Genomic DNA, 23,632 nt, shown 5'->3' with positions numbered 1-23,632 from the left:
AAGTTGGTGACCATCCAACCTGGACCTGGGTTCCCAAATCGAGGAATCTTGGCACTAAAGTTCTGGGAAAACTCTGTAGGTCAAATCCCTTCATGAAACGGAGGGCCTGGGAATTTGTATGACCTGCCCAAGGTCATACTGCATTTATGCCAAAGCGCTTCCATGACTACACATACACATACTTGACCCTCCCAAGTAGCTGGAATTATTATCAATTTCAGTTCACAGAAGAAAACAAGGCATAAAGTCTTTTCCAACACCCAGTCACACAGTGGTAAGAGATGAGGACCTCAGTCCTCATCCAACTTGTGTCCTAAATGAACACACGGGGAGAAAAATCCAAAGTTCTAATCCCCAATTAACACCCCAGGAGCACTAGGCAAAAAAAGCTTTTTATTCATCCCCACATCCCAGCTCTTCACTTTTTGTAACATCTCTTCCATCTCAGAACCAAGGCCCAAGAGGTTGATTCAGACCTGGGGAAGACAGAAAGAAAATTAAAGCACAGGGCAGGTCAATGGCCCTTGGGGAGAGCTCTGAAATGACTATAGAAATTGAGAAAGGAGCACTGGCCACGACAACTACAGATAGGAGTGGGCACTTATCCCAATCAGGATGACCTCAGTGTCCTGGGATCTGCCAGGGGCCAGAAAACCTGTCTTCCCAGGTGACTCATATCTGAAAAGGATGAGAGGGCTACACCACTTCCTGTCCCATGTAGGTGGCTGAAGTAGTCAGGCCCAGCTTTAAGCAAAATGGTGATATGAACAACGTTGATCTTGTGCTTACAGTTCGTCTAGTGGAGTTCTTCCCTGGGCCCTGGCTCTTTCTTAATTTCTCCCAGTTATTTCCTGGAGCACAGCAGCCAGATGAAACTGACAACAGTTAAGGATCTGGTACAACATAGAGGTGGGAGGCTTCAAAAAGTTTGTGGACAGAATGGAATGAAAAGATAATGGAATTTTTCCATGAACTTTTTGAGGGCTCCCTGCATAGCTCTCAGACTAGGAGCCCCACCAGTCAGAGTGAGGATTTTTTACAGAAATATTTTTTCCCAGTAAGCTGACTGGTTAGCCAAAGTGTTCGCCACCCACCGTTATCTTCATAGTAGTGAAGGATCCTGTTATCAGGACCAACTTTTTCTAAATTCAGGGACGACTAAATGGAAAAGGCATAGTACATATAAAGTGCGTGGGCACAGAGTATGTGCCCAGTAAATGGCAGCTTTTATTATTAACATCATCAATGAAATTTATTTGAGCTGCTCAAATTGAATTTTACAAAACTTGCATCGGAATACTAGGTATCATGATTCTAGGAAAAAAGAAAGACAAGCATGATTCCTCTTAAAGATACATCCTCAAACTCATCAAACCGTTCAAACTCATCATTGTTACCAATTTCAAAATGTCTGTGTAGTGTGTTTGTATTTCATGTTATCTGTAGAATTCTGTTTTTAAGTGTTATCAAGTCAGTTTTGACTCATAATGACCCTGTACAGGGTTTCCCAGGAACAGCTGGTAGGTTGAACTGCTGACCTTGTGGCTAGCAATCCATTTCTTAGCCTACAGGACCCACATTTTTTTTAAAAAAGAGCTTGGATGTAAACTATAGTCACAAAATATGTGTTGTATGATCACATTAAAGTTCAAAAAGATGTAAAACGAAACCAAATTGTTTAGGAATGCATACTTGGTGATAAACTATATAAAGCAAGATCATAGTTACCTCTAGGAGGAGGGAAGGTGTTGTCAGAAATAAAGGGACAATGGGGAGCTTCTGAGTTATAGCTAATATTCTACATTTTTGTCTGAGTGATGTTTACAAGAATATCTGCTTTAAAAGAATTTGACCAACTATACTTTCAGGTTCTGTGGGCTTTTCTACATGAGTGTTAAGCATTTCATAAATAAAACTGCCACCAAGTTGATGTTAACTCATAGTGACCCTATATAAGGTTTCTAGGACTGTATATTCTGGAGCTATATATGAGGGAGCAGACTGTGTCATCTTTCTCTCTTGGAGTGACTAGTGGCTTGTTGATTAGCAGCCCAAAGTCTAACCAGCAAAGCCAGATTAAAAAAAAAAAAAAAAAAAAAACCTAAGAAAAATGTTGAATGCTGATGGTGTAAATTGTCCCCAGTCCTAGGGAGAGCTGTAGTAATGGGGCTCCCAGGGACCCAGAGGAAGCAATATTTGAGAATGATCGCCACCCCTGCCCCATTCCCTGTCCCAAAGGATCTCACCTGAGAACAAGGCAGGAACTGGGCCAATGCCATCAGAGTCGGGTTCTAGCCCAGTGAGGCTCTCGACGTGGGTGGAAGCACACAGCAGTAACACAGCAGAGAAGGCCACAGAAGAGAAGCAGGAAAGAGCCCAAGATCAGCAGCCTGGAGCCACACAGAGCCAGCTCCTCCTGGAAATAGGTACAAGGAAGGAGGGAGGGATGATGGAGAGAGAATGGAGCAGCTTCCCTTGGGCAGACATCTTACCCCCAGCCCAAGGGCTATAGAGAGAAGCCACAATGAGGAAGATGGTACTTCACATCTAATAATTAAAGGGAAAATGTTATTTTTACACAAGCTAACATTTGTCTCAATGACTTACAAACTGCTTTCTTGCCTTGAACCCCTAGAATGACTCCATGGGATAAGAAAGTTCATAATTCTCCACATTTTACAGATGTGCAAGTAGGGCCAGGCCTGGAGCCCAGGGCTTCTATGATTCTAAAGCTCTCAGGTTATGCTCCTCAACAGGGTCTTTTCAACACTGAGGCAACAGCTGCAGCAGTAACTCAACTGGTCTCCCTCCTCTACTGTGGCCTATCTCCACCTAGCACTGGTAGAGCACTCTCTCCTCCTTAAAATCCTGCAGTGACCCCACAGCCTGCAGCATCTAGTGGCAGCATCTTAAGTCAGGCATCTGGCCTCTACAGTCTCTCCTGCCTCTTATCCTAAGTCATTCCGAAACTACTCATCAAGGAGTCCCCCTAAAGCTAAACACAGTTCAATCTCTAGGCCTATGCTCACGCTGTTCCCTTTTCCTGGAATGTATCTCCCTTCTCCTGATTCCCCTCTACTGCACTTCCTACCAAAATCTTCCTCATTCTTCAGGGGTCAGCCTGACATGGCAGAACAAGCATAGGTCTAGAATCAGGAGATGTGGGTTACAGTCCTGGGCAGTTGTGTGGCCTTGGGCGATTCACTACCTCTCTAGAAACCTGTTTCCTCGTCTGTAAAATGGGATAATAACATCTCCCTCAAAGGACTATTTTAAGATCAAATGGGATAATGAACCTGAAAGCATTTTATGCATTATAAACTACAGTACACAATTCTCTTTCTTAAATGCCACCTTCTCTGTGAAGCGCTCTCCATAAATGTTCAAGTTGGGCTAATTGCTCTTTACTCTGTGTTTATGGAACATTCTGCTCACGTCTGTATAGTAGCAATTAGCCCATTCTACCTCTGATTACAATTTCTAAATTCCTTTGAGGTAGAGATCATGTTTTATCTTATTTAAAGACAATAATTATTAGTAATACCTGTCATTTATCAAACCTCTGTTATTTACTGGATATTGTGCTGGACACTTTACATTCATTCTTTTTTCTACATTTAACCTAATTTTATTCATGCTTGCCTTGGGATGGGGAATAGCTCATTCAGTAAAAACATATAGTAAGAACAAAATACGTCTTATGTACAACTTTCAAACTACAATAATGATGTACCTCAATCACTTCCATGCACACAAGTATAAAATTACAGTTCATTTGTTTTAAAAATAAACACAATTAAGACTTCTAGGAGCATTTTATAATAAAGTAATTCCTATTTTTTCTTTGTAGATAAATCAAGCACCTCCAAAATACAAATTCTTCTACATAATGAGCACTTGACTTAAATGAACACGTAAGTAAATTAAGTATGCAGATAGCCTTAGAATAAGTGGACATATATTCAGCTAGGTAGGCAATAAACCACAGTACTGAATGGAAAAAGTGTGTTTGCAAATAAATTTCAAGAACTAAATAAACTTTCTACAATTAAATACAGAAAACATACTGATTTGCTTAAATAATTAAGATGTGATGTATTAACAATTCACTATCAAAGATGCCTTTGAATTGTGGTGTTGGAGGAGAATACTGAAAGTGCCATGGACTGCCAAAAGAACCAATAGATCTGTTTTGGAAGAAGTGCAGCCAGTGTGCTCCTTGGAGGCCAGGATGGCTAAGCTTCGTCTCTCATACTTTGGACATACTGTCAGGAGGGAACAGTGGCTGGAGAAAGATGTCATGCTGTGTAAGATGGAGGGTCAGAGAAAAAGAGGAAGACCCCCAACGAGATGGATCGGCCAAGTGGCATCATTGATGGCAGGGGTAGTGAGGTTGGCCCAGGATCGGATTTACATTCATTCTTACTTAAGCGGTATTTGTTGGTATTGGCAGATTGTATATTTTCTATTTTATAGATGAAGAAGCTGAGGTTCAGAGAAGCTAACGGCCTTGCACAAAGGCCACACCATCTACATTCGAGGGCCCAGATTGCAACGCTAGTGCTTTTTCTATTAGGTAGCACTGCCTCCTAGATCTTAGGGTCACAGTTGATAAAACCCCAGCAACTGAAGGTTCTTACAGAGGTCAGCAGTTTGGTGAGCACAAGGCCTTCATGGCTCCAGACCCTGATACAATCCTCAGCCATCCTAGGGCTCAGAGTAGCATTTCCTGCTCCCTCCTCTGAGCAGGATATAGGTGGCTGGCTGGAAGGCAGGATTTCCGGGCCAGCACTGAAGTACAAGCAGGTTTCTGGCATCCTTTCTGCAGTCACCCTGGCTGTAATGAGGATCAGCTCTCCTGCAGAAGACCCTGTGAGAGGCCCAGGAGAGAAAAAAAAAGAAAATGAGGGGGAGAGTAGAAGTAATCCATCTTCAGATTTCTATTCATTTCTAAGGCCTCTGACAATCCCAGGCACTTTGGCATTGGTTAGAGTACTCCATATACCATAATTTACATCATCAAGGAATGAAAACCGACTGTGTGCTGATTTAAACAAAAATTAACTTAAATTAGTTTGCAATCAATGAAACAATAATACCAATACTTGTAAGACTGCAGTGAAACTGGTGCCAATGTCAAGTCTGTATAAACTTTTTTTCCTTTTTAGGAAAGCTGTTTTCCACTATGTACCAGAATTCATTAAACCATTCACACTCCATTTCAAATTAGCCAGTAAAGTATGGCATATTCAGTATTTGGCCTTGGGACAATTTCCATTAGGAGAAAAATAACGTTAGACTCTTATCTTACACTACAAATGAAATATAGTCCAGATGGATTAAAGAGTTATACAAACAAACAAATGAACAAAAAAATCCTAAGCAAGTTTTAAAAGAAAATACAAAGGCATTTATAAAAAACCCACAGATAACATCATACTCAATGGAGAAAAACTGAATGCTTTCTCATTAAGATCAAGAGCAAGACAAGGATGCTCACTTGTACTATTGTTAGCCACTATCTGCCTTATTAAAGTCCTAGCCAGAGAAACCAGGCTAGAAAAAAATAATAAACGGTATCCAAATCAAAAAGGAGGAAGCAAAACTTCCCCTTTTCACAGATGACATGATCTTATACATAGAAAAACCTAAAGAATTCACAATAATGTTATCAGAACTAATAAATGAATTCAGTAAAGTGGCATAGCACAAGGTCAATATAAAAATTAGCAGGGTTTCCATACATCAACAATGAACAAGCTGAAAAGGAAATTATGGAAATGTTACCATTACAACAGCATATAATAAAAGAATACGGTACTCAGGAATAAACTTAACCAGGAAGATAAAAGACTTATACACAGAAAACTATAAAACATCACCAAAAGAAATTACAGAAGACTAAATAAATGGAAGGACATTCTGGTTTGTGAACTGGAAGGCTTAATATAGTTTTGATGTCAATATTATCCAAAGCAGGCAATGCAACTACCGTCAAAATTCTAACAGCTTTAAAAAAAAAACCAGAAATAGAAAAGCCAATCCTCAAATTTATATGGAAGGGCAAGGGACCCAAAATGGCTAAAGCAATCCTGATTAATAAAGAAGGGCTCAGTATGTTACTGGTATAATAACAAATATATAAACCAATGGAATAGAGACAGTCCAGAAATAAATCCATGTATCTATGGTTAGTTGATTTTCGACAAGGGCATTTAGTTCACTGAATGGGGGAGGCAGAGTTTTTTCAATAAATGATGCTTGGAAAATTGGATTTCCACATGCAGAAGAATGAATTAGGATCTAAGCCTCACACCTTATACTAAAATCAATTCAAAATGGATCAAGGACGTAAATGTTAAAACCAGTGTTGGGTACCACTGAGTCGAGTCGATTCTAACTCAAAGTGATCCTATATGACAGCGTAGAACCACCCCATAGGATTTTCTTGGCTGTAATCTATATAGAAGCAGATTGTTACGGTCTTTCTCCCTTGAAATAGCTGGTGGGTTTGAACTGCCAACTTTTTGGTTAGCAGCTGAACAATTAACTGTTTATGCCACTGTTGTTAAGTGTTGTTGAGTTGGTTCTGATTCATAGCAACCCTGCATAGGGCTTCTGAGGATTGGCTGGTGAGTTTGAACCGCCGACAGCTTGGTTCAAACTGACCTTGCAGTCTAACAGAACATTAAAAATCATAAAATTCTTAGAAGAAAATATAGGTGTAATATAGGTGTATGGATGTAGGGCCAACTTGGGTGTTTGTGGGTTTGTTTGTTTTTTTAATGATCAGATTATGACCACAAAAAACACAATAGCAAAAGCCAAAATAGATAAATGGCCTTCGTAAAAATTAAATACTTTTGTGTGTGATTTGTTGAATGTAAAATTAATGATCTGCTTTGTAAACCTTCACTCAATTGATAATAAAAAGTAAAAAAAAAAAAAAAGTACCTTATAGTATCCTGGAATCATAACAAAAACAAAAAACATAAAAAGCTTTTGTTCGTCAGAAGACTTTATCAAAAAGCAAAACCCACCAACAAATTAGAAGAAAATTCCCAGGAACCATATAACCAGTAAGGATCAATATCTAAAATATATTTTAAAAACTTCTACAATTTAACAACAAAAAGGCAAACAATCCAATCAAAAACCGGGTAAAGGGCTTGGACAATTCACCAAAGCGTCAACTGACCAGCAAACTTGTGAAAAAATGTTAAAATCAATTATTGTTGTTGGTGTCAATTCTGACTCACAGCAACCCTGTACAGGTTTGAACTACCAACGTTGCAGTTAGCAGTCCAGTGTTTACCCTACAGCGCCACACCACCAGGCCATTGTTGTTAGGGGCTGTTGAATCAGTTACAAATCATAACACAACAAAATGATATACTGCTTGTTACTGCAATTTTTTTTTATTTATATTGGAGCCTATTATTTCTGCCACTGTGTCAATCCATCTTGTTGGGGGTCTTTTTTCGCTAACCTTCCACTTTTCTAAGTATGATGTCCTTCTCCAGGGACTGTCCCTCTTGAGAATATGTTCAAAGTCTGAGAGATGAAGTCTCACCATCCTCACTTCTAAGGATCATACTAGCTGTACTTCTTCCAGTACAGATTTGTTTGTTCTTCTGGAAGCCCATCGTACTTTAAATAGTCTTCCCCAACACCATAATTCAAAGGCATCAATTCTATGGTCTTCCTTATTCACTGTCCAAACCCATGGCTTAGGTCAGGCTGCACCTTAGTCCTCGTGCTGACATCTTTGCTCCTGAACACTTTAAAGAGGTCCTTTGCAGCAGATGTGCCTAATGCGTCCATGAGCACTGATTGTGGATCCAAACAAAAGGAAGTTGTTGACAACATAATTCTTGTCTCCATTTAGCATGACGTTATTTATTGGTCTAGTTGTGAAGATTTAAGTTTTCTGTACGTTTAGGTGCAATCCATACTGAAGGCTGTAGTCTTTGATCTTCATCAGCAAGTAATTTAAGCATCATTTCTATCATCAAGGCCATATTTTCCAACTATGGATCCTTCCTCTTTGTTTCCAATTTTTACATTCCAATCTACCAGTAATTACCAATGCATCTTGATTACATGTTTGATCAACTTCAGACTGAAGAAGTTGGTAGAATTCTTCAGTTTTATCATCACTAGTAGTTGGTGCATTCATTTGAATAATAGCCGTATTAACTGGTCTTCCTTGTAGGCCTGTTGGTATTATCCTACCAGAGACAGCATTGTACTTTAAAATAGATGGTTAAAACCTGTAAGAAAATGCTCATTAGCAATTAGTACTAGCAACCTCACTAGCAATCAGAAGAAAGTCAATGAAAACAACTTGGTAATTCTTTTGTCCAGTCTAATTTGTTGTGTTGTTAGGTGCTGTTAAGTCGGTTCTGACTCAAAGCCACCCTATGCACAACAGAACGAGACACTGCCCAGTCCTGTGTCATCCTCACAATCTTCGTTAAGCTTTAGCACATTTCTGCTGCTACTGTGCCAACCCATCTCATTGGGGGGTCTTTCTCTTTTTCGATGACACTCTACTTTACCAAATATGGTGACCTTCTCCAGGGACTGGTCCCTCCTGATAATGTGTCCAAAGTATGAGAGACAAAATCTGATCATCCTGGCTTCTAAGGAGCATTCAGGCTGTACTCCTTCCAACACAGATTTGTTTGCTCTTCTAGCCGTCCATGGTACTTTTAAAACTCTTCTCCAAAACAGTAACTTAAATGCATCAGTTCTTCTACAGTCTTTCTTACTCACTGTCCAACTATCAAATGCATATGAGGCTACTGAAAATACCATAACTTGGGTTAGGCACACCTTAGTCCTCAAACTGACGTCTTTGCCCTTGAACACTTTAAAGAGGTCTTGTGCAGCAGACTTGCCTAATGCAGTGCGTTGTTTGATTTCTTGACTGCTGCTTCCATGAGTGTTGATAGTGGATCAAATCCAAGTTGTCTTTGACAACTTCAATCATTTCTCCATTTATCTTGATTTTATTTATTGTTCCAGTGCTGAAGATTTTTGTTTTCTTTACATTGAAGTGCAACCTATACCAAAGGCTGTGGTCTTTGATCTCCATCAGTATTTTAAGTTCTCTTCACTTCCAGCAAGTAAGGCTGTATCACCTGCATATCCTCCAATCCTAATGCCACATTCTTCTCCATATAATCCAGCTTCTTGAATTAATTTGTTCAGCATACAGAATGAGTATGTATAGTGACAGAATACAACCCTTGTGCACAGCTTTCCTCATTTTAAACCATTCACTGTCCCCTTGTTCTGTTTGAATGACTGCTTCTTGTTCTATCTACAAGTTCCTCATGAACACACTTATGTGCTCCAGAATACTCATTCTCAGCAATATTGTCTGTAGCTTGTCATCATCCACACAGTGGTGCTATGGGTTAATGCACTGGACTGCAGAGTAGGTTTGAACTGCAAGGTCAACAGTTCATCCTCACCAGCCACTCCTCGGAAACCCTAGACAGGGTTGCTATGAGTTGGAACTGACTCAACGGCACCTTATACCACCGACAAATACCTTTCTGATATTCTCTACTTTTAGCCAAGATCCATCCGGCATCAGCAATGATATCCCTAGTTCCACGGCCTCTTCTGAATCTGGCTTGAACCGCTGGCTGTTCCCTATCAATGTACGTTTTTGAATGACCTTTAGCAGAAATTTACTTGCATGTGAGATTAATGACATTGTTCGATGACTTCTACATTCTGATGGGTCACCTCTATTTGGAATGGGCACAAAGAGGGATCTCTTCCAATCAGCTGGCCAGGTAGCTAGGTGTCTTTCAAATTTCTTGGCATAGGTGAGTGAGTGCCCACAATGCTGCAAGTTTGTTGAAAGATTTTCACTTTATATCCCTTCAATTCCCAGAGCCTTGTTCTTTGCCAATGTCTTCAGTGCACCTTGGACTTCTGCCTTCAGTATCACTGGTTCTTGATCATGTACTATCTCTTGAAATGGTTGAACATTATCTGTTTCTTTGTGGTACAGTGACTCAGTATGTTCCTTACATCTTGTTTTGATGCTTACTGCAACATTAAATATTTTGCCCATAGAATATTTAGTCAAGGTTTGAGTTTTTTCTTCAGTTCTTTCAACTTAAAAAATGCTGGGCCTTTTCTTCCCTTTTGATTTTCTAACTCCAGGTCTTTGCACATTTCATTATGATACTTGACTTTGTCTTCTAGAGTTGCCCTTTGAAATTTTCTGTTAAGCTCTTTCCCTTCTTAATTTCTTTCATTTCTTTAGCATCTCTATGATGGACAGCAATTTTCAGAGACTTCTGACATCTATTTTGGTCTTTTCTTTCTTGTCTTCTTAATGACCTTTTGCTTTCTTCTTGTATGATATTGACCACAACTCTTCTGGTCTTAAGTCATTAGTGTCTAATGTATCAAATCTGCTCTTGAGATGATCTCTAAATTCAGGTGACATGGTTCAAGGGAAAATTTTGGCTCGTGTGGGCTTGTTTAATTTTCTGCCTAAATTTGCATGTAAGTAATTGATGGTCTGTTCCAGTCTTCCCCAGTCTTGTTTTGGCTGACAATGGGGAGCTTTTCCACCATCTCTTCCCACAAATTTGGTCAATTTTATTTCTGTGTAATCCATTTGATTAAGTCCATGTGTATAGCTGTCTTTTATGCTGTTTAAAAGTATTATTTGCAATGAAGAAGTCATTGGTCTTGCAAAATTCTATCATGCAATCTCCAGCATCGTTTCTATCACCAAGGTCATATTTTCTAACTACTGATCCTTACACTTTGTTTCTAACTTTTGTATTCCAATCAGCAGTAATTATCAATATATCTTGATGGCATATTTGATCAAGTTTAGTCTGAAGAAGTTGGTTGTTGTTGTTAAGAGCCAGTTCTGACCCATAGAGACCCAGTATAGGGTTTCCAAAGGAGTGGTTGATGAGCTTTAACTGCTGACCTTGTGGTTCAAACTGAATTTGCAGTCCCAGTGCATTAACCCACAGTGCCACACCAGGACAATTTCATCATCACTGGCTTTAGTGTTTGGTATATAAATTTGAATAGTAGCGGTCTTCCTTCTTCTTGTTAAGTGCCGTCAAGTGGGTCCCAACCCATAGCAACTCTGTATAGGGTTTCCCAGGTAAGCTGGAAGGCCTGAATTGCCGACCTTGTGGTGCAAATGACTTTGCAGTCCAGCGCATTAACCCACAGCACCATACCAGGACTCCATGGCCTTCCTTGTAGTCATATGGGTGTTATCCTTAACAGGCAGCATTATACTTCAAGATAGATCTTGAAATGTTCTTTCTTTCTTTTAAAGTTTTTTAACATCATTGCTATTCAACTTGTCATTCCTGGCATGGTAAACTGTAAACCATATGAATATCAGATTCAAAACGGCCAATACCAATCCATTTCAGCTCATTAATGCCTAGGTATTAATGTTCAGGCATTTCATTTCATTTTTGACAACTTCCAACTTTCCTAGATTCATACTCTTTACATTCATGTTCTGATTATTAATGGATGTCTACAGCTGTTTCTCCTCATTTTGTGTTGTTCCCCATCAGCAAATGAAGGCCCTGAAAGCTTTTCTCCATTCATGTCATCACAGTCAACTCTATTTGAGGACGTAGCTCTTCTCCTGCCATATTTTGAGTGCCTTCCTACCTTAGGGGCTCATTTTCTGGCACTGTATCTGAAAATATTCTGGTGCTATTCATCATGTTTCAATATTCAATATTCTGGTGCTCTGTGTTCCACTGCTCTTCCTAAAGGTTTCAGTAGCCAAACACTCAGAAGTACTCTGTCTCTCCTTCTTCCTAGTCTGTCTTCGTCTGGAAGCTCAGCTGAAACCTGTTCACCATGGGTGACTCTGCTGGGATTTCAAATATCGGTGGCATAGCTTCCAGCATCACAACAACACACAAGCCACCACAGAATGACAAAATGACAGACAATTGGTGGTACAGTCTAATGAACTGTTAAAAATTAAAAATAACATAATAAGTTTTTAAAGATGTGGGGAAATAAGCACTCTGGGTTGAAGACACCGTTTAGAAGACAATTTGTGTTTATCACATATTACTTAAATGGTCAAAAGAAGGGACTAAGAGGATGCCCACTAAACTATGGGCAGTTACTCTGGAAGGAAGTTATGGAAGCCTTTTTACATTTACTGCTATATGGCCTGAATAGAGCAGTAAGTAATATATTCAGTATATATCCATATACTGCTATATGGCCTGAATCCATAGTAAAATGAATTTGTGTATTAAAAAAGGTCCATACCATTTTGCCCAATAATACCACTGGTAAAAATTAATTCTAAGAAAAAAATTCAAAAGAAAAATGTAAACTGTACCAAGATGTACACTGTAATTCTACCAATAATACCAAAAAAATAAGAAATAACAGATATTTAACAATAGAAAGAAGTATTAACAAATGATAGCCTAGTCATTCAAGGAACTAATTTACAATCATTAAAATAATATAGAAGTGTTGGTGTTGTGAGGTGCCATGGAGACTGTTCTGACCCACAGCAACCCTATGCACAACAGAAAAAAACACTGCTCAGTCCTGCACCATCTTAACAATTATTGTTTTGTTTTGGCCTATTTGTGCGGCCAGTGTGTCAATCCATCTTGTTGGGGGTCTTCTTATTCATTAACCCTCCACTTTACCAAGCATGATGTCCTTCTCCAGGGACTAATCACTCCTGGCAACATGTCCAAAGTAGGAGAGACAAAGTTTCACCATCCTTTCTTTTAAAGAGTATTCCGGATGTACTTGTTCCAAGAATGATTTGTTTGTTCTTCTGGAAGTCTATGGTAATTTTAATATTCTTTGCCAATACCACAATTCAAATGCATTGATTCTTCTATGGACTTTCTTATTCACTGTCCAACTTTCACATGCATATATTGTTGTTAGGTGCTATTGAGTCAGTACCGACTCATAGTGACCCTATGCACAATAGAAGTAAACACTGCCCGGTCCTGGGCCAACCTCACAATTGTTTCTATGTTTGAGTCCATTTCAGCTGCTACTGTACTAATCCATCTTGCTGGAGGTCTTCCTCTTTTTCTCCAGTCCTCCACTTTACCAAACATGATATCCTTCTCCAGGGACTGGCCCCCCTGACAATATGTCCAAAGTATGAGAGATGAAGTACGACCATCCTGACTTCAAAGGAACACTCTGGCTGTACTTTTTCCAACACAGATCTGTTTGTTCTCTTGACAGTCTATGGTACTTTCAATATTCTTCTCTAACACCATAACTCAAATGCATCAGTTGCTCTAGGGTCTTCCTTATTCACTGTCATATGAGGTTACTGAAAATACCCTGGCTTGGGTCAGGCACAACTTAGTCCTCAAACTGACATCTTTGCTCTTCAACACTTTAAAGAGGTCTTGTGCAGCAGATTTGCCCAGTGTAATACGTCATTTGATTTCTTGATGACTGCTTCCATGAGTGTTGATGGTTGAGCCTAGCAAAATGAAATCTTTGACAACTTCAATCTTTTCTGCACTTATATGGACGTTGTTTATTGGTTCGGTGGTGAAGATTTTTGTTTTCTTGACATTGAGATGCAATCCATACCGAAGGTTATGGTCTTTGATCATCATCAGTAAATATTTTAAGTCCTCTTGGCTTTCAGCAAGCAAGGTTGTATCATCTGCATATCACACAGGTTGTAAATGAGTCTTCCTTCACTCCTGATGCCATGTTTTTCGTCATATAATCCAGTTTGTCAGATTATTTGTTCAGCATATAGATTGAATAAGTGTGGTGAAAGAATGCAACCCTGGCACACGCATTTCCTAATTTTAAACCATTTGGTGTTCCCTTGTTCTGTTCAAACAACTGCCTCATAGTCTATGTACAGGTTCCTCACGAGCACAATTAAGTGTTCTGGAATACTCATATTTCTCAAAGTTGTCCATAGCTTGTCATGATTCACACAATCAAAAGCCTTTGCATACTCAATAAAGCACAGGTAAACATCTTTCTGGTATTCTCTACTTTCAGCCAAGTCCATTTGATATCCCTTATTCCATGTCCTCTTCTGAATCCGGCTTGAAACTTTGAAAGTTCTCTGTCAATGTACGGTTACAGCCATTTTTGCATAATCTTTAATAAAACTTTACTTGCATGGGATGTCAATGATATTATCTGATGATTTCCACATTCTGTTGGGTCACCTCTCTTTGGAATGGGCACAAATACGGATCTCTTCCAGTCAGTTGGCCAGGTAGTTGTCTTTCCAACTTCTTGGTATAGATGAGTGAGTGCTACCAGTGCCACATCAGTAATTGAAAGGTTTCCATTTTTTATTCCAAGTCCTGGTGTCTTGTTCTTTGTCAATGACTTCAATGCACCTTGACTTCTTCCTTCAGGATCACTGGCTCTTGGTCATATGCTACCTACTGAAATGACCATTTCTTTTTGGTACAGTGACTCTGTGTATGCCTTTCATCTTCTTTTGATGCTTTCAGCATTATTCAGTAATTTCCCCATAGAATCCTTCATGACCCTAAGTTGAGGTTTGAATTTTTTTCTTCAGTTTCCTCAGCTTGAGAAATGCTGAGCATGTTTTTCCTTTTTGGTTTTGATATGAGGCTACTGAAAATACCAAGACTTGGGTCAGGTGCACCTTAGTCCTCAAACTGACATCTTTGTTTTTGAACACTTTAAAGTGGTCTTTTGCAGTCTATTTGCCTAACTAACGCAATATGTCATTTAATTTCTTGACTGCTGCTTTCCTATGAGTGTTGATTGTGGATCTAATAAAAAAGAAGTCTTTGACAACTTCAATTTTTTCTCCATTTATCATGATATTGTTTATTGGTCCAGTTGTGAGGATTTTTGTTTTCTTTACAGTGAGTTGCAATCCATACTGAAGGCTGTAATCTTTGGTCTACCTCAGTAAGTATTTTAAGTCCTCTTCTTCAAGCAAGCAAGGTTATATCATCTGCACATAAAACGTTAATCTTTTTTATGATGAGTTTTCCTTAAATCCTGATGCCAAGTTCTTCTTTATATAATCCAGTTTCTCAGATTATTTGCTCAGCATACAGGTGGAATAGGTATAGTAAAATAACACAACCCCGTCACACAACTTTCCTGATTTAAAACCACACAATATCCCCTTATTCTGTTCAGACAATTGCCTATGTACAGGTCTACGTATAGCTTCCTCATGAGCACAGTTAAGTGTTCTGGAAGTTCTATTCTTCACAATGTTATCCATAGTTTGTTATGATACACACAGTGGAATGCCTTGGCATACTCAATAAAGCACAAGTAAACATCTTTCTGGTATTTTCTGTTTTCAGCCAAGATCCATCTGACGTCAGCAATGAAATCCCTTGTTCCATGTCCTCTTCTGAATCTGGCTTGAGTTTCTGGCAACTCCCTGACAGTGTGTTGCTGCAACTGTTTTTGAATTATATTCAGCAAAATTTTGCTTGCACGTGACATTAATGATATTGTTCAATGATTTCCATATTCCATTGGGGCACCTCTCTTTGGAATGGGCACACATATAGATCTCTTCCAATCAGTTGGCTGTCTTCCAAATTTCTTGGCATAGACAAATGAGTGCCTCCAGCACTACATCATTTTACTGAAACATTTTAGGACAACAATACAGAAGTGGTGGTATGGAGCTAGTGAGTTTCCAATTCATAGTGACCCTGTATAGGGTTTCCGAGGCTGTAAATCTTTACGGGAGCAGAAAGCCTCATCTTTCTCCCACAGAGTGGCTGGTAGATTCAGATTGTTAACCTTGAGGTTAGTAACCCAAAGTAGGGCTCCTTAATACAGAAATATAATATGAAAAAATTCTTAGGACACTTTAAGAGAAAAAGATAAATCCAAATGGGCATTACTCTCTGTTGCCTATAGAGGAGATTAGGGCTCAGAGTGAACCTATAAGACAGAGCAGAACTGCCCTATAGGGTTTCCAAGGTAGTAACCCTTATGAAAATGAGCCCTGGTGGAGCAGGGGACTAAGCGTTGGCCTGCTAACTGAAAGGTTAGTGGTTTGAACCCACCTGCCTCTCGTAAACCATAAATCTTTTTGCTTCCGTAAAAATTTACAGCCTCATAAACCCTATGGGAATCTTGGTGTGGTGCTATAGAATAAGCACTGAACTGCTAACCACAATGTCAATAGTTCAAACCCACCAGCCACTCCTCAGAAACCCTATATAGGGATGCTAGGAGTCAGATCGGACTCGTTGGCACTTAACAACAACAACAACACCCTATGGAACAGCTCTACACTGTTGTAAAGGGTCATTGTGAGTCAGAATCAGCTCCACAGTAGTCAGGTTCTTTTGCTATGTTTTTACTTTTTATGAAACACTGTCACATCTTTCTCCTGCTTAGTGGCTGGTGGGTTTAAACCACCTACCTTTCAGTTAAGTAGTCCAAGTGCCTTAACCACTGCACCAACAGGGCTTCTTGTACCATTATATAAAAACAAAACCCCCCCAGTCATCGAGTCGATTCTGACTTGATGTCCCTAAAAGACAGAACACAACTACTTCTCAGCATTTCCAAGACTATAAATTTTTATGGGAGCAGACAGTTTCATCCTTCTCCCATGGAGCAGCTGCTGGGTTTGAACCACTGTCTTTGCATTAGCAGCCCCACGTTTAACCCATTATGCCATTAGAGTTGCTTGCACCATTATTACAACTCTGAAAAATATACAAGTAAAATTTTAGAAGAGAATTTCTCTCCTGTCTCTACATTTTCCAGATGGACTCTGTTACAAGTTCTGTCAACCCCACATTTCTAATGTCTGCCTCAAACCCCTTCTATTCTTTCACACCACTGTGTTAGCTCAGGTTCCCTTCTTTTCTTTACAGCATCCACTCCAGCTAACTGGTCTTCCTGCATATAGCCATATTCCCTCCAGGCAGTCGGCCAAAAGAGCCATCTTCCTAAATGACCAAACAAACAAAACGAAATAAAAATCCATTATTATCTTCCTGATTAAAATCTTTGCATTTCCCCAGTATACAGGAGGAAAGTGCACACAAGACCCTCATGAAGTTCTGCCTGCTTCTTCACATCTATCTCTCACCAAATAGAACCCATGAAAATTCATAACCATGCTGTCATAGTTCCTGTTTCCATGACTTTGCACATGCTATTCCCTCTGCCTGGAATGGCACACTCCTAAACTTCCTTTAGACAACAGCTCAGTTACTGTCTCCTGGGTAAAGCCTGTCCACACCATCCCTGCTTTATGGACTCCCGGAAATCCCCCGCTGTATCTTATGTTTTATTTCACACATGGAGCGGTATCTACGTCTAGTCACACCTGTATCCTTTTTAGACTGTGAGCAACTTCAGGGGTGGGCAATGCCTTATGAATCTCTGTATTCTGCAGGCCTGGTGGTACATAGGAGGTGCTCACTAATTATTATATGGATGGTGCAATCTTAGGTGATTTATTTTTATTTCTGCCAAGATACTCTGTGATGTTATTTTACTATTTCTGACCATTATAAAAAGAATGGGAGTTTTTTGCAGAAATTGACAAGCTGTTTCTAAAATGCACATGGAAATTCAGGGGGCCAGGAATAACCAAAATCATCTTGGGATATGGGAAGATGAGTCACAATTCCCAATTCCAAAACTTAGGACCAAGTTACAAGAATCAAGACAGTGATGTACTGGCATCATAATGGACAGAGAGAGCAGTAGAAAAGAATTAATAGTTTATAGAAATAAACGCCTGTATTTATAGTCAATTCATCTTCAACAAGGGTGCCAAGGAAATTCCACAGGGAAAGAATCATCTTTTTATCTTTTCAACAAATGTTCTTGGGATGACTGGAGCCCCATCCTCATGCCATAAACCAAAGTTAACTTAAAACAGATCAAAGACCTGAGTGGAAGAGCTAAAACCATAGGGGGTCAATCTCTGTGACACTGGGTTAGGCAAAAATTCTTAGATATGACACCAAAAAGCACAAGTGGCAAAGAAAAAAAAAAAAAAATGAGAGACAGAGAACCTAGACTTTATCAAAATAAAAAACTTTTGTGCTTCAAAATGCACCATTAAGAAGATGAAAAGACAATCTACAGAATGGGAGAAAATATTTGGAATCATTTCTCTGATAAGAGACATACATCCAGAATACAGAAAGAAATTGTATAGCTCAACAGTAAAAAACCAAACTGAGCTGAATAATAAGCCAAGGATCTGAATATACAGTTTTCCAAAGAAGATATACAAATGGACAATAAGCACATAGTTCAACCATCATTAGCCATCAGGGAAATTAAAATCCAAATGATAGTGAGATAAATCATACCCACTAGTAAGAGTCCTGGTGTGGTGCTGTGGGATAAAGCACTGGACCACAAAGTCAGCTTGAACCACAAGGTCAGAGGTTCAAACTCACCAGTCGCTCCTTGGAAACCCTTTACAGGCCACTATAAGTTGGAACCAACTCAATGGCACTTAACAGTAACAGCATGATTCGATAAAAAAGAGACATAGTAAGCATCAAGGATGTGGAGAAATTTGAACCCTTATACATGACTGGTGGGAATGCAAAATGGTGCAACCACTTTGGAAAACAACTTGGCAATTCCTCAAAAGGTTAAACAGACTTCTGGGGCAAGATGATGGAGTAGGTAGATGCACTGAGCAGATCCCTGCAACAAGGACATAGGGACCAACTGAAACAGACAGACACAGATGGTGATCCAACCCCAAGCTTCAGAGAATAGGGCAGAGATGGGGACTGTGTGACGTCTGGAAAAGAAGCTAAACAGAAGTAGTGAAAGAGAAGAAAAGTAGATGGACTGTCAGCTGGCCTGGAGCAGTGGCCATCTTGAGCTTTTGCAGGTGGCTGTCGAACCTCTGACCTTGTGGTCCAGTGCTCTATCCCACAGCAGCCTAGAGGCACAGGATGCAGCTGGAGGTTGGTGGCAAATGGTGGTGTCGGGACAGTTCTCCCTTGTGCCCTGTGTCCTCATTAGCCCCGCAGCCTATGGCACCCTTCCCCATGTAGCCTCTTCTCTCCCTGGGGTTGGGCACCAGGATACCACCCCCCTGTCTGGAGGTGCATGAACCTGCCCTGAGCTATCTTATACAGTCTACAGAGAACAGCATTGAATTTCTACTTTATCACATTCACCAGGAGACAGTTGGTGAGAGCCTAAGAACACACAAACATATAGTCATCAATTCAATATAAATACAGTAACAATGTCTGAGAGACAACAAACAGTTTCAGCTGACACAAAGAAATAAGACAGATTGCCTCAAGCAAGCAATCAAAATAGAGTCAGAAAATACAACACTAGAAATGGTATCAGAAGAATTTCATAAGGAATTTGAAAAAATGATATTTAGGTGCCTTCAACGTATTAAGATAATGATGGAGAAAACTGCAAATGAAACCAACACAAACTCTCCTGAAGAACTCAGGAAAACATTACAAGAACAAACAGACAAAGTAAATAAAAAAATTGGAAACCATACACAAAAACAACAATGAGAAAGCCAGAAAACCAATACTTCAGAAATAGATAACACATTTAAAGGGCAAAGAAGTAGAACTGAATCAACGGAAGGCCAAACTAGTGAATTTGAAGGCAAATCTTTCAATAGTCCTCTGTTAGAGGAACAGTTAAAAAAATAAAAAGAACAAAAAAATCTGAAGAAAGCCTAAAACTTATGTGGAGGAATAACTTATCAAGAGGAATAACTTAATGTGTGGGTGGAATTACAGAACAGGAAAAGACAAAAAAAAAATTATAGAAAATGTTGTCAAATATTTGCTGGAAGAAAATTTCCCTAATGTCATGAAAAGCAAGAAAATGTGTATTCAAGAAGCTGAAGGAACTCCAAACAGGACAGACCCGCAAAGAAAATCTCCAAGAAATATTATAATAAGACTTTTCAAAACCAAAGGCAAGGAAAGAAACCCGAGGGCAGGCCGGGAAAAATGACAAGGCACCTACAAATGAGAACAAATAAGACTAAGCTCTGATTTCTCAACAGAGACCACAGAGGCAAGGCAATGGGATGACATATATAAAACTCTGACAGAAGAAAAATGTCAACCAAAAATCTATACCCAGCAAAATTGTCCATTACACATGACGGCAAAAATTAGGATATTTCCAGATAAACAGAAATGAAAAGAATTTGTAAACACCAGCCCAACCTGACAAAAAATACTTAAGGGGGTTCTCTAACCAGAGACTCAACAACAGCAAACAACAACCTGAGACTACCATACATGACACCATTGAAAATTCAATCCAGATACATTGTTGTTATGTGCTATGGAGTTGGTTCTAAACCCGCAACAACTCTGTAGAGTATCCAAGGAGTGACTGGTGAGCTTCAACCACCAACCTTGTGGTTCAAACCAACCTGCAGTCCAGCACATTAACCTGCAGTGCCACACCAGGGCTCTGAAAAAATCATGGAACGCTTAACAAATTTGTGTGTCATCCTTACACAGGGGCCATGCTAATCTTCGCTATATCATTCCAATTTTAGAAAACGTGCTACCAAAGCAATATGGAAGTATTCAAAGTGAAACAAACATACAGAACTTCCAAATGTAGAGAAAATCAAGTAGATTTTAAGGAAAAAAATAGCAAAAAGAACAACAACAACAAAAAGCAACCTAACTGCAACCCTAAAACTAGACCAAACCTTACTCCTACCCCTACCACTGACTCTAGTCCTAACCACACCCTAACACTAAGTGAAATTCTAAGCCTAGCCCAGACCGAGCCATTGTCTTAACCCTAACCTTACTCTTGCCTGTCAAAATAATAAATAATAATAATAAATGTACCCCCACAAAAAGGTTAAACAGAATTGCCATATGATCCAATAATTCCACTCTTAAGTATATACCAGAGTCCTGGTGTGGCCCTGCAGGGTAATGCACCAGACCACAAGGTCAGTTTGAACCACAAGATTTTAGGTTTAAACCCACTAGCCACTCCTCAGAAACCCTACCCTGGGTCACTATGAGTCTAAACTGACTTGACGGCACTTAACAAAATAAGGTATATACCTCAAAATAATGAATACACATGTCCATACCAAAACTTGTACACAAACGTTCACATGAACATTATTCATAAAAGCCCCCAAAACGGAAACTCAAAAGTCTTTCAACTGAGAAACAAAATGTGGCATATCCATACAATGGAATTATTATTTGGGTATAAAAAGCATGGAGTACTAATATGTGTTACAACATGGATGAATCTTGAAAACTTTATCCTAAGTGAAGTTAGACACAGAATATGTGTATTGCATGATTCTACCTCAGGCAAATTAGCAAAGACAGAAAGTAGATTAAGAATTGCTTGGGACTGGGGGCTTTGGAGGAAATCAGAAATGACTGCTAAGTGTGGGGTGAGGTTTCTTTTGAAATGATGAAAATATTCTAAAGCTGACTATAGTGATAGTTGCACAATTTATTGCATATACTAAAAGCACTCACTTTAAATAGGTGATTTATATGGTATGTGAATTGTATCTCAGTCAAGTTGTATTATCTTTTTTAAAGAATAAAAAAAATAGTAAAACTGTTTCAAGTCTGTAGATATCAGACACATTCCTTTATTTTTGTGCTTTGTTCATATATGAATATTTGGACATGGAGAGATTCCAACCCTCCTGTTAGGTGACACCATGCCATTCTGTCTGTTGTTGTTAACTGCTGTCGAATTGATTCTGACCCATAACGACCCTGTATAGGGTTTCCAAGGAGTAGTTGGTGAGCTTGAACTGCCAACCTTGCAGTTCAAACGGCTTTACAGTCTAGTGCATTAACCCACAGCGCCACACCAGGACTCCATTCTTACCCCCAAATTTCTGGCACAGTACCCTACAAGGAAGCTATTTCTGTTGCTGAGTGCCTTCAAGTTGGTTCCGATTGATTCACAGTGACCTTGTATAGGGTCACTCTTTCCAAAGAGTGGTTGGTGGGTTTGAACTACTAACCTGTGGTTAGCAGTGCCACACGAGGACTCCATCCCCTACAGGACTGTTGTAGTTAAGTGCCATTGAGTCAGTTCTGACTCACAGCAACCCTGTATAGGGTTTCCAAATAGCTGCTGTTGAGTTTAAACCACCGACCTTGTGGTTCAAATGACCTTGGGGTCCAGTGCTTTACCCCATAGAGCCACACTAGTGGGTATTTTGTAAATATCACTGATTGTTATAATTGAAATTATAAGCATAAGACAATAATATAATAATAATGTTATAAAGAACCTCAAAAGTCAGCGAATTTCACCTTTCTCTCTTCTTCATCTTGCCAACTTTTAGATAAGGAACCTGAAGCTAAAAGTTACACAGGAATTAGTGGTACTCAATGATTCTCTGCCATCATTTCCCAGAAGATTCTTTGGAAATGGATGGTGTCTAGTTTTTTCTGTATCCTCCATACCATGTAGCACTCTGCTAAGCAAATTGTAGACACTCAATAGTTGAATAGAAACATGTATCTCTGATATCACTGATAGGAAAAAGGCAGGGGTGAAAAAGCATACAGAGTCAAACCTAGACTAAGAACAAAATAAAAAAAACCCTGAGCTGGAAGGGGAAAGAAAACAAGCTAATAGAACCTACACTGTGGGAAGCACGTTCACTGAAAATGTCTCCGTTACCCTTACAGTGGAAATAACGAAAACTCAGAGATGTATTCAAGGTCACCAGATTGGTGCTGGTAGAGGCAGAGCTCAACCCCCAGTCTTCTGAATCCCAACCTCACAGTCCTTCCCCATCTCACCTTTCAATCCCATCTGACTACCCAGAATCTGGGCTTGAAACGTCTGGGTCTTGTTATTGTCTGGACCATCTCCAAATTTCAAGGTCGTCAGTAAACCCACGACGTGAGACCCATGCCACTTCCCTGTGAGGGTCTCATTCACAGGGCACAGGGTCAGCTGGCCAAAAGACCTCAAGAAGGAGACCCAGTCCTGTGTACAAAGAAGAGAAGAGGAAGGTGAAGGTGGATTAATATCAAGAACACGCCTGAGTTGAGAGGATAGGCAGGAGGATGCTTACCTGAGGGATGTCGGGGCTGCGCAGGTCAGTCTGATGGGTGAGGAGGAATCTGCCGAAACCCAGGCCGGAGAGGCCAAGAAGCAGCAAGACCAAAGTGGCACAGACCAGAGGCGGGTGGTGGGCCAGAGAGAGATGAAGGTTGTGCCCTGCCTGGCAGCTGCCCATGGGGAGCAGAGGGGCCTGGGCCTCCACGGAGAGCCTGCTGAGGGACAGAGAGGGAGAACTGGACAAGAGCCTGCTGCACTCTTCCATTTTATTGAAAGGGATGCTAAAGTGCTGAGCAGACAAGGGGGCTTGCCTAGGGCCACACAGCCATTTCTGCGGCAAAGTCAGGACAAGGATCCAAGGTTCTTGACTCCAAGTGTTTACTCCCTACATCACTCAGTAAATGTTTGCTGTGTTTCATTTCTGAGGTAATCAATGCGGAAGTAGAGCAGAGCACCCTGCATGAGCAAAAGGAACTCAAAAGGGACAATTTTCAGTGGGAGAAATAGGAAGCAGCTATTTTGGGGTAGGGTTGGGTTGAAG

At 39.9% G+C, this 23,632-nt stretch overlaps 1 protein-coding gene across 1 annotated transcript; it reads right to left on the bottom strand.

Moving 5' to 3' along the window:
- Nucleotides 1-374: 374 nt before the first annotated feature.
- Nucleotides 375-23,335, bottom strand: TMEM219 (transmembrane protein 219). The gene is made up of 5 exons (XM_006877018.1): nucleotides 23,105-23,335; nucleotides 22,827-23,016; nucleotides 4,641-4,870; nucleotides 2,247-2,416; nucleotides 375-476 (listed from the first exon to the last, which is right to left on the bottom strand). Exons 1-4 carry the CDS (start codon nucleotides 23,267-23,269, stop codon nucleotides 2,279-2,281), a joined length of 723 nt encoding a protein of 240 aa, XP_006877080.1. The 5' UTR covers nucleotides 23,270-23,335; the 3' UTR covers nucleotides 375-476; nucleotides 2,247-2,278.
- Nucleotides 23,336-23,632: the final 297 nt, after the last annotated feature.

Source organism: Chrysochloris asiatica, unplaced genomic scaffold, assembly GCF_000296735.1.
Source record: "Chrysochloris asiatica unplaced genomic scaffold, ChrAsi1.0 scaffold00440, whole genome shotgun sequence".
NCBI classification, from domain to species: domain Eukaryota; kingdom Metazoa; phylum Chordata; class Mammalia; order Afrosoricida; family Chrysochloridae; genus Chrysochloris; species Chrysochloris asiatica.
Note: the sequence above shows the minus strand (reverse complement) of the source record. Positions and strands in the feature narration are given on the sequence as shown.